The sequence below is a fragment of the Aquarana catesbeiana genome, linkage group LG05 (assembly GCF_042186555.1).
Source record: "Aquarana catesbeiana isolate 2022-GZ linkage group LG05, ASM4218655v1, whole genome shotgun sequence".
Classification (NCBI taxonomy): Eukaryota; Metazoa; Chordata; class Amphibia; order Anura; family Ranidae; genus Aquarana; species Aquarana catesbeiana.
Window position 1 is genome coordinate 119,690,692 of NC_133328.1, and position 12,698 is coordinate 119,703,389.

The window sequence follows — 12,698 nt, forward strand, 5'->3', positions numbered from 1 at the left end:
TTGTGCATCTTGAAACAGCCACACCACATTTTCAGGGAGTCCTGTATTTCAGCTGAAGTCATTTGTGGGGGTTTTTTTGCATCCCGAACAATTTTGCTGGCAGTTGTGGCTGAAACTTTAGTTGGTCTACCTGACTGTGGTTTGGTTTCAACAGAACCCCTCATTTTCCACTTCTTGATTAAATTTTGAACACTGTTGATTGGCATTCTCAATTCCTTGGATATCTTTTTATATCCCTTTCCTTTTTTTATACAGTTCAACTACCTTTTCCCGCAGATCCTTTGACAATTCTTTTGCTTTCCCCATGACTCAGAATCCAGAAACGTCAGTGCAGCACTGGATGACAGATGCAAGGGTCTGTCAGAAGTCCAAAACACACTGACACACTGTAAAAAAGATCACAGGTGAAGATAGTTACCTTTAATAGCCATTTAAACCCCTTTGTGTCAACTTGTGTGCATGTTATCAGGCCAAAATCACCAGGGTTTGTAAACTTTTGATAAGGGTAATTTGGTTTAGTTTCTGTTGTTATTGCAATTTAAAAATAGTAAACAATTGATTGACAATGGCTTTAGCCAAACACCAACCATGAGTGAAAGAAATGGTTTTTGTGTTCTCTGAAAAATGGCCAAGAAATCATATCTTGACAACAACAGCGTTTGCTCTCACGATACGTAAATCAGCGGTTCCAGCACTGTAGGGGGCAATTTCACCACCACAGTTAAAAAGAGCATATATGCCAAAGCATGGGGGTGATTTGCCCCTAACATTAGGGGTGGATTGCCCCCATGCTTCGGCATATGTTTTTTACTCTTTTTTTGGCACAGAATGCAATTAAAAAAAAAAAAAAAAAATGGTGTTTTATTGAGTTAATGTTTTATTGTTACCATTGTTTGCTTTTCAGGTATGCCATTCAGTTGCAGCAAGGATTTATTTTGACAGCAACAGGGTTTGCTCTCACGATACATAAATCAGCGGCTCCAGCGATGTAGGTGGTGATTTCACCACCACAGTTAAAAAAACAAAACAAAAAAAAATATCTAGAAAACCCGCAAGCAAAGGCCAGTGGGTGAGGGAGGAGGAGGTGGGACTTTATATGAAGCCAATGGTTGGCACTAGTCCCGGATGGTTGCCGTACCTGGCCATTCACCATTTACCCACAATTTCCGTGAGTACTATTCAATTTTTGGGGGATTTTTTAGCCCTCTGTACCCATTGTTACCTTGGCCCTTGATATTATTATCATTTTTTTCCAGAAACATGACATGTCTGCTCCTGATGAGTGGTCTTGAACCACGAAACGCGTCGAGCTACCGGTTGTCACTTACTGTCCCAACCCATGCTATACTGAGTTTTACCTCCTAACAGGAATTTGAGGCCAGCTATCAGGCAGGCATTACCTTGTTTTAACTATTTACGCATTCTGACACCTGGTGATCCCTGGTCTATCTTCAATAATATTGCTTATACCCATGTTATTACCCATGTTATCTGTATACCCTTTATATCCTTGATAACTATACTAATGGTCCGTATGTTGATCTCTGGTTATCATTTCTAACATTTTACCAAGTGTTATATTGATATTGTCTGATACCATTGTTTGTATGAACATGCAAATAAAGAATTTTATTGACCCACCGTTTGTGTCGGCTTGCAAACCATTGGCTTCATATAAAGTCCCACCTCCTCCTCCCTCACCCACTGGCCTTTGCTTGCGGGTTTTCTAGATATTGTGTGATAGGGATGGAAACGTGCGACCTCTACCCGGCGCAGTTTCATACAAAGTCCCACTTCCCCTCCCCCTTGCTGTTGTTTAAAACAAAAAAAAAAAAAAAACACAACGGTGCATGTATGCCCATCATTAGAAGTGGGTGGATGCAGGGTGGTATTCTAATGGTGGGCATACCACGATCAATTTCTTTTTTTCATGCAGCCCAAAGGCTGCATGAAAAAAAACAACATTACAATATATGCCCAACAAGGACCAGCGACATACTGGTATGTTGCTGGACTTTGAGTGGTTATACCAGAATGATGCCTGCAGGTTTAGGTATCATCTTGGTATCATTCTTTTCAGCCGGCTTTCATGTAAAAACAATCCTAGCGACTAATTAGCCGCTAGACTGCTTTTACAAGCAGTGGGAGGGAACCTCCCCCCGGCCGTCTTCTATGGTTTTCTCGGGCTCTCCTGTCCACCGGGGAACCTGAGAATGCAGCCAGTGGTTCCACCAGCTGACTATAGAGCTGATCAGAGAGCAGAATGGCTCCAATCATCTCTATGGCCTAAGAAACTGGAAGCTACGAGCATTTTTTTACTTCGATTTTGCCGGATATAAACAGCACCACTGGGAAATTTGGAAAGCATCTTATCACACCGATTTTGGTGTGGTCAGATGCTTTGAGGACAGAGGAGAGATCTACAGTCTAATAGACCCCAATTTTTTCAAAATCATTGGGAATATTTACATTCCCTGTGATAACAATAAAAATGATTAAAAAAAAAATTAAAAAAGATTGAAAGGAACAGTGTAAAAAATAAAATAAAGCAAAATAAATAATAAAAAAAAATAAAGCACCCTGTCCCCCTGTGCTCACACGCAAAGCCGAACGCAAGCGTCGGTCTCACGTCGTATGTAAACAGCAATTGCACCATGCATGTGAGGTATCACCGCAAATGTCAGATCAAGGGCAGAAATTCTAGCAGTAGACTTCCTCTGTAAATCTAAAGTGGTAACCTGTAAAGGCTTTTAAAAATGTATGTAGTTTGTCACCACTGCACGGTTGTGCGCAATTTTAAAGCATGTCGTGTTTGGTATCTATGTACTCAGCAGAAGATCATCTTTTACCAAACATTTGGACAATATAGTGTGTTTTAGTGCTTTAAATTAAAAAAAATGTTTTTTTTCCCCCCCAAAAAATTGCTTTTGAAAAAAATCACTGCAAAATACTGTGTGAAAAAAAAATTGCAACACCCACCATTTTAATATGTAGAACCTTCGCTTTAAAAAATATGTAGATAATATCTGGGGGTTCAAAGTAATTTTCTAGAAAAAAAAAAAAAAAATGTTCTGTTCATTTAAACAAAAAGTGTCAGAAAGGGCTTTGTCTTCAAGTGGCTGGAAGAGTGGGTGATGTGTGGCATAAGCTTCTAATGTTGTGCATAAAATACCAGGACAGTTCAAAACCCCCCCAAATGACCCCATTTTTGGAAAGTAGACACCCCAAGCCATTTGCTGATAAGCCTGTTGAGTCCATAGAATATTTTATATTTTGCCACAAGTTTCGGAAAAATTACCCTTTTTTTTATACAAAGGTGTCACTAAATGATATATTGCTCACACATGGCATGGGCATATGTGAAATTACACCCCAAAATACATTCTGCTGCTTCTCCTGAGTACAGAGATACCACGTGTAAGACTTTTTGGAAGATTGCCGCGTACAGGACCCCGAATACCAATTACCGCCATCAGGATTTCTAAGGGTGTACATTTTTGATTTCACTCTTCACTATCACAGTTTCAGGGGGCCATGAAATACCAAGATAGCACAACCCCCCCCCCCCCCCCCCCCCCCCAAATGACCCCATTTTGGGAAATGAAGAAAGAAAAAAAAAAAGTATTATTTTCTCTTTTTTTCAAAACTTTGTGACAAAAAGCGAGATCTAGAAAATACTCAACATGCCTCTCAGCAAATAGCTTGGGGTGTCTACTTTCCAAAATGGGGTCATTTGGGGGGGGGGGGGGTTGTGCTATCTGGGCATATCACTTCAAAAAGTCCCACACATGTGGTATCCCATACTCAGGAAAAGCAGCAGAATGTATTTTGGGGTGCCATTTCCCATGGCATGTTTGAGCAATATATCATTTCAGTGACAACTTTGTGTAAATTATTTATTTTTAGTTTAGGACAAAAAAATTAAATATTCAATGTGCTCAAAAAGCCTCTCAGCAAAATCCTCGGGGTGTCTACTTTCGAAAATGGGGTCATTTGGGTGGGTTTGTACTGCCCTGTTTTAGCACCTCAAGAAATGAAATGGGCAGTCAAACTAAAAGCTGCGTAAATTCCAGAAAATATACCCTAGTTTGTAGACGCTATAACTTTTGCGCAAACCAAAAATATGCGCTTATTGAATTTTTTTTTACCCGAGACACGTGGCTGGATGCTTTTTGGCCTAAATGTATGACTAAAATTGAGTTTATTGTATTGTTTTTTAAAATGTAAAGTAGAATTTTTTTTTTTTTCCGTTTATATTGCAAAAAATAAAAACCACAGAGGTGATCAAATACCACCAAAAGAAAGCTCTATTTGTGGGGAAAAAAAGGACGCGTATTTTGTTTGGGTACAGCATTGCATGACTGCGCAATTACCAATTAAAGTAGTGCAGTGCCAAATTGTAAAAAGTGCTCTGGTCAGGAGGGGGGTTAAAACCTTCCGGGGCTGAAGTGGTTAAGAAACTGGGCTATTTTATTGCACTTTATCACAAGACAAGTTTACATGACAAACCAACGTAGTAAATGCAGTACATAGAAAACGTAAACTAGCAATACAAATGATTTACAAAGTCAAGGATAGGTATTCCTAATATATGGCTACTACAGCTGGGAAAAAAATTATAAGCAAGCTAAAGAAGCATCTGTTGTGACAACATGGAAGAAGTCCCACGAAAAAAAAAAAAAAAAAAAAAAAAAAAAATTATATATATATATATATATATATATATATATATATATATATATATATATATATATATATATATATATATATATATATATATATATATATATATATATATTTATTAATATAATATATATATGTATATATATATATATATATATATATATATATATATTTACACACTATCAATAAACTCTGCAATGTGTGTGAGAAAATATAGTGCAAAAAAGCGTGTTTAAAGAATAAAAAAACAAAATGCTACCAAACAGAGAAAACATTTTTAATAAACCTGCTTTTAAGCAGGAAGTATGAAACAAGAAGAAATTGGAATAAATTCATTACCTTCCAGTGCACTGGTGAGGATGTGTACAGCTGAAAGCAAGTCTTTCTTATATGGCTGAATCAGCTTCTGGTTTGGCATATCATACCCAATGAGGTAGAGGATCTTCTGGACCCACTCTCTCTCAGGTGACTTTAACTCAGCCAGGAACGTCAGGCTAGGCCTTTTTTCTAAACAAATCTCTTCTACCTAAAGGAGAAATATAAGCATGTTATCAAACAGAACAAAATGCTCAATCTAAGCTAATGTATATCTTATTATCTAAACTATAAGCTTTAGAGAAAATAAATTGAGAGAGAGAGAGAGACAGAGACAGAGAGAGACGAATATATATATACACACATCCATAAATATTGGGGCATCGACAATTCTAATCTTTTTGGCTCTATACACCACCACAATGGATTTGAAACTAACAAGATGTGCTTTAACTGCAGACTTTCAGCTTTAATTTGAGGGTATTTACATCCAAATCAGGTAAACGGTGTAGGAATTACAACAGTTTACATATGTGCCTCCCACTTTTTAAGGGACCAAAAGTAATGGTACAATTGGCTACTCAGCTGTTCCATGGCCAGGTGTGTGTTATTCCCTCATTATCCCATTTACAAGGAGTAGATAAAAGGTCCAGAGTTCATTTCAAGTGTGCTATTTGCATTTGGAATCTGTTGCTGTCAACTCTCAATATGAGATCAAAAGAGCTGTCATTATCAGTGAAGCAAGCCATCATTAGGCTGAAACAACAAAACAAACCCATCAGAGAGATAGCAAAAAAATTAGGTGTGGCCAAATCAACTGTTTGGAACATCCTTAACCACTTGCCGACCGCCGCATGACGATGTACGTCCAAACTTTGAAGGTGTATATCGTTGTTATGGCAGCAGCAAGCTGCCATAACCCCGGTATCCCTGTTTTCGTGCGGCGGACGGCTTTCAGATAAAAGTGGTCCCTGCGGCGGATTCGCCGCAAGATCACTTTTATCGGTGGCGGGAAAGGGCCCCCCCTCCCACCGCGATCCGGTGCCCTCCGCCGCTTACCGGAGCCGTCGGTAGCGGCGGAGGCGATCGCATCCTTCTCCGTGCTATGCCTGGAGACGAGCGAGCCTAAGATGGAGCCCACTCGTCTCCATGACACTGCTGGGCGGAAGCGACGTCAAAACGTCACTTCCGTCCACACCTCTTAAAGGCACATTTTTTCAAATGTCATTTTATTAAAGGACTTTTTTTTTTTTTTTAATTGCATTTTAATGTAAATATGAGATCTGAGGTCTTTTTGACCCCAGATCTCATATTTAAGAGGCCCTGTCACGCTTTTTTCTATTACAATGGATGTTTACATTCCTTGTAATAGGAATAAAAGTGAAATTTTTTTTTTTTAAAAAAACAGTGTAAAAATAAATTAAATAATGTAAAATAAATAATTTTTTTTTTTTTAAAAACCCCCCCGCCCCGACGAGCTCGCGCGCAGAAGCGAACACATATGTGAGTAGCGCCCACATATGAAAAACGGTGGTCAAACCACACGTGAGGTATCGCTGCAACCGGTAGAGCGAAAGCAATAATTCTAGCCCTAGACCTCCTCTGTACCGCAAAATATGCAACCTTTAGAATTTTTTAAACGTCGCCTATGGAGATTTTTGAGGGTAAAAGTTTGACGCCATTCTACGAGCGGGCACAATTTTGAAGTGTGACATGTTGGGTATCAATTTACTTGGCATAACATTATATTTCACAATATAAAAAAAAATGGGCTAACTTTACTGTTGTCTTATTTTTTTATTCAAAAAAGTGCGCTTTTAAGACCGCTGCGCAAATACGGTGCAAAAAAAAAATATTTTTCCAAAACGAGGCTAGTCCTTAAGTGGTTAAAAAGAAAGAACGCACGGGTGAGCTCAGCAACACCAAAAGACCCGGAAGACCACGGAAAACAACTGTGGTGGATGACCGAATAATTATTTCCCTGGTGAAGAAAACACCCTTCACAACAGTTGGCCAGATCAAGAACACTCTCCAGGAGGTAGGTGTATGTGGCCAGATTAGAGTTTGCCAAATACCATCTAAAAAAGCCTTCACAGTTCTGGAACAACATCTTCTGAACAGATGAGACCAAGATCAACTTGTACCAGAGTGATGGGAAGAGAAGAGTATGGAGAAGGAAAGGAACTGCTCATGATCCAAAGCATATCACCTCATCAGTGAAGCGTGGTGGTAGTGTCATGGCGTGGGCATGTATGGCTGCCAATGGAACTGGTTCTCTTGTATTTATTGATGATGCGACCGCTGACAAAAGCAGCAGGATGAATTCTGAAGTGTTTTGGGCCATATCTGCTCATATTCAGCAAAATGCTTCATAACTCATTGGACGGCGCTTCACAGTGCAGATGGAAAATGACCCGAAGCATACTGCGAAAGCAACCAAAGAGTTTAAGGGAAAGAAGTGGAATGTTATGCAATGGCCAAGTCAATCACCTGACCTGAATCCGATTGAGCATGCATTTCACTTGCTGAAGACAAAACTGAAGGGAAAGTGCCCCAAGAACAAGCAAGAACTGAAGACAGTTGCAGTAGAGGCCTGGCAGAGCATCACCAGGGATGAAACCCAGCGTTTGGTGATGTCTATGTGTTCCAGACTTCAGGCTGTAATTGACGGCAAAGGATTTGCAACAAAGTATTAAAAAGTGAAAGTTTGATGGATGATTGTTAATCTGTCCTATTACTTTTGGTCCCTTAAAAAGTGGGAGGCACATATACAAACCGTTGTAATTCCTACACCGTTCACCTGATTTGGATGTAAATACCCTCAAATTAAAGCTGAAAGTCTGCAGTTAAAGTGCATCTTGTATGTTTCATTTCAAATCCATTGTGGTGGTGTATAGAGCCAACAAGATTAGAATTGTGTCGATGTCCCAATATTTATGGATGTGTGTGTGTGTGTGTGTGCGTGTGTGTATATATATATATATATATATACACACACACACACACACACACACACACACACATAGTAACTCACAAAAGTGAGTACACCCCTCACATTTTTGTAAATATTTTATTATATCTTTTCATGCAACCATACTGAAAAAATGACCCTTTGCTACAATGTAAAGTAGTGAGTGTACAGCTTGTATAACAGTGCAAATTTGCTGTCCCCTAAAAATAACTCAACACACAGCCATTATGTCATGTCTAAACCACTGGCAGGAAAAGGTGAGTACACCCTTAAGTGAAAATGTCCAAATTGGGCCCAAAGTGTCAATATTTTGTGTGGCCACCATTATTTTCCAGCACTGCCCTAACCCTCTTGGGAGTTCACCAGTGCTTCACAGGTTGCCACTGGAGTCCTCTTCCACTCCTCCATGACAACATCACAGAGCTGGTGGATGTTAGAGACCTTGTGCTAATCCACTTTCCGTTTGAGGATGCCCCACAGTTGCTCAATAGGGTTTAGGTCTGGAGACATGCTTGGCCAATGCATCACCTTTACCCTCACAGATTCTTTAGCAATGCAGTGGTTGTCTTGGAGGTGTGTTTGGGCTCGTTATGTTGAAATACTGCCCTGCGACCCAGTCTCCGAAGGGAGGGGATCATGCTCCGCTTCAGTATGTCACAGTACATGTTGGCATTCATGGATCCCTTAATGAACTGTAGCTCACCAGTGCCGGCAGCACTCATGCAGCCCCAGACCATGACACTCCCGCCACCATGCTTGACTGTAGGCAAGACACATTTGTCTTTGTACTCCTCACCTGGTTGCCGCCACACACGCTTGACACCATCTGAACCAAATAAGTTTATTTTGGTCTCATCAGACCAGAGGACATGGTTCCAGTAATCCATGTCCTTAGTCTGCTTTTCTTCAGTAAACTGTTTGCAGGCTTTCTTATGCATCATCTTTAGAAGAGGCTTCATTCTGGGACGCCATGCAGTCCAATTTGATGCAGTGTGCAGCGTATGATCTGAGCACTGACAGGCTTATCCCCCCCACCCCTTCAAACTCTGCAATGCTGGCAGCACTCATATGTCTATTTCTCAAAGACAACCTCTGGATATGACGCTGAGCACGTACACTTCTTTGGCCGACCATGGCAAGGCCTGTTCTGAGTGGAACCTGTCCTGTTAAAGGTCTTGACAATCTTCTTATAACCTAGGCCATCCTTATGTAGACCAACAATTCTTTTTTTCAGATCCACAGAGTTCTTTGCCATAAGGTGCCATGTTGAACTTCCAGTGACCAGTATGAGAGTGAGAGTGACGACACCACATTTAACACACCTGCTCTCCATTCACACCTGAGACCTTGTAAGACTAACGAGTCACATGACACCGGGGAGGGAAAATGGCTAATTGGGCCCAATTTGGACATTTTCACTTAAGGGTGTACTCACCTTTTGTTGCCAGCGGTTTAGACATTAATATCTGTGTGCCGAGTTATTTTGAGGGAACAGCAAATTTACACTGTTATACAAGCTGTACATTCACTACTTTACATAGTAGCAAAGTGTCATTTCTTCAGTGTTGTCACATGAAAAGATATGATAAAATATTTACAAAAATGTGAGAGGTGTACTCACTTTTGTGAGATACTGTATATACATACACACAAACACACACTTGAAAAGCGCCAATTGCCGACTGGGCCACAGTACATATACTGTGGCAGGTCGGCTCTATTGCGCAAAACGATGTACCTGTACGTCATTTTGTGCAATAGTCATCGGGGGCACGTGCGCGGATTGGTTAGAGGGGGAGCCAATTAGCAAGTCCGGTAGACGCGATGTCGGCCGGCCACGCGCGATTGCTCCCCAGAGGGATAGAATGGCAGTCTGCTGATGTAAACAAGGCAGACCGCTGTTCTGATGGGACTGAACAGTGAGCTTGTGTTCCTGCTAATCAAGAATACAGATCTCTGTGTTCATCCAGTGAGTCCATCCCCCACACAGTTAGTACGCACACCCCCTAGGGACACACTTAACCCTTTGATCGCCCCCTGGTGTTGACCCCTTCCCTGCCAGTGTCATTAGTACAGTAAGAGTGCATATTTTTAGCACTGATTACTGTAGTAATGTCACTGGTTCTCAAAAAAGTGTCAGTTAGGTGTCCGATCTATCAGCTGCAATGTCGCAGTTTTGCTAAAATTCGCTGATCACTGCCATTACCAGTAAAAAAAAAAAAAAAGCCACAAATCTACCACCTAGTTTGTAGACTCTATAAAACTTTTGCGCAAACCAATCAATATACGCTTTATTGGGATTTTTTTTACCAAAAATATGTAGCAGAATACATTTTGGCCTAAATTGACAAAGACATTAGATTTTTTACTGGATGTGTTTTATAGCAAAAAGTTAAAAATTGTTTTTTTGAGTTTCTTTTAATGGCTGACTTTTTTTGTTTAACGCAAAAAAGAAAAACCACAGAGGTGATCAAATATCATCAAAAGAAAGCTCTATTTGTGGGTAAAAAGAGGACATTAATTTTATTTGGGTACATCATCGAGCGGCTGCGCAATTGTCAGTTAAATTAACGCAGTGCCGCATCAAAAAAAATGGCCGGGGGTATAACCTATCGGGGCTGAAGTGGTTAAAAACATTTACTTCCATTTATAATGCAATGATTTAAAAAAAAAAAAAAAAAAAATTTTGATAACTCGTTTTAAAGTTAACAGGGGCATCTGATGTCTATGTATGTACTGATAGCTGTCTGCTTGACAGAGCGGAATGGAGCAAAATCCACTAGAATTAAGTAGCACAAGAAGCTGCAATATAGATGGGGAAAAAAAACAAAACATTAATTATGCTTTTCAGCTTTCTCCTCTGACCCCGCTGAAGGGCGATTCTTAAACACTAATACTTGAAAAGATTAGTTACTTTTGTTCTGTTCTAAACAGCAATGATATGTTTAAATATGCAGCATGTAGTCTGCCATATGCATTTAGGAATGTAAATATCTAAGAAAAATTAAAAGTAAATGAGAACGTTTAACTTTATGGCAGATTTGACATTTTATGGTTAGAGTACATAACCATCATCTTTTAAGGTAGTTTTATTTCCTATCTTGCAATATGTTCACACAGGCTCTGAAAAGTTCATTTTGAACAGGATGGTGGCCTTACAGCATAATTGTCCTTCAGTTCCAGAATCCTGAAATGAAATCCATCAGGCACAGTATCTACATACACATGTAAGTTCTTCTTGTCACTGTGCAAGTTTGTTTCCTCAAATAAAGAGTCTGTATGATTTCCATTCAAAATGATTTTATAGTGTGTGCCTGTGTAAATTTATTAGGGACATTACATTGCAAGCATTTTGGGGTTAAAGCACTGCTGAAAATATTGACAATATACAAATAATTTGTAGTAATAATAATAATATTAATAAATACACATTGCTTATGTCCATTATCTGAACAGCGGGAGATATGGAATGATAGATCATATGAATGGTTCTGTCCCTGCTCTGTAAAACAGGGTCAGCAACCTTTTTTCACTTAAGGGCCAAGTTCAATGTATGTGAATGCACGAAGGGCTGCATTCACCTGCTAATAAATGAAGATAATAATAATCTGGACCTCTTTAAAAATTACACAGCCCCGCACCTCTGGACTCCTTTACATTACACAGCCCCACACCTCTGGACCCCTTTACATTACACAGCCCTACACCTCTGGACCCCTTTACATTACACAGTCCAGCACCTCTGGACCCCTTTACATTACACAGCGCAGCACCTCTGGACCCCTTTACATTACACAGCGCAGCACCTCTGGACCCCTTTACAATACACAGCCCCCCTGTATATCATACAGCCCCCCTGCACATCACACAGCCCCCCTCATAATACACAGCCACCCCCCATGTCATGCTTTAAAATTGCGCATTCGTGAAATGGTGACAAACTACGGCACTTAAAAATCTCTATAGGCAAAGTTTAATTTTTTTTTACATGTTTTGAGATTTTGAGAGGAGGTCTTGTGCTAGAATTATTGCTCTCGCTCTAAGGATCGTGGCGATACTTCACATGTGTGGTTTGAACACTGTTCACAGGTCGCAACTTACGTATGCGTTCGCTTCTGAACAATTTTGCGTTTGCTTAAGAATAATTTCCTATTTTATTTAATTTTTACACTGTCCCTTTAAAAAAAAATTCTGATCACTTTTATTACTGTCAGAAGCAATGTAAACATCCCTTCTGACAGTAATGGGCAGTGACAGGTACTCTTTATGGAGAGATCTGGGGTCTATAAGACCCCAAATCCCTCCTTTGCACTTAAAAGCATTCAAAACGCCAAGTTTGGCTGTTTTGAATACTGACTTTTTTTTTAAATTTGGCGCCTTTAGGTGTTCTGTAAACCAGAAGTGATGTCATGACATCGCTTCCGGGTTACTAGATCCGAGATCTGATCGAAGCCGATTCTGGCTTTGTTCAGGTCACCGGCCAGTCGGCGCATGTGCCGGCTGGTCACTCAGGCGAGCAGCGGAAAGTCCCCTCCCGCTGCTTGGGATTACAGCTGAGCGGCTTCTTAGCCGCATCGGTTGTTATTCCAAGAAAGTCGACCGCCGGAAGGGGTTAAAATGTCCATGGGCCGGGTGCATGTGAATTAAATTCTGACGGGCTGGACATTTAGGTGCGGCCCTCGGGCCGTAGGTTGCCGACCCCTGCTGTAAAACATACATGGAACATATT

At 40.3% G+C, this 12,698-nt stretch overlaps 1 protein-coding gene across 5 annotated transcripts in view; it reads right to left on the reverse strand.

Annotated features, from left to right (window-relative positions):
* Positions 1 to 12,698, reverse strand: part of GSDME (gasdermin E) — a 502,502-nt gene that overhangs the window by 231,270 nt on the left and 258,534 nt on the right. For all 5 annotated transcript variants that reach the window (XM_073630124.1, XM_073630120.1, XM_073630121.1 and 2 more), the window contains one exon: positions 5,023 to 5,209. In XM_073630124.1, coding sequence (XP_073486225.1) covers positions 5,023 to 5,209 — 187 coding nt within the window. The remainder of the gene's footprint in view (positions 1 to 5,022; positions 5,210 to 12,698) is intronic.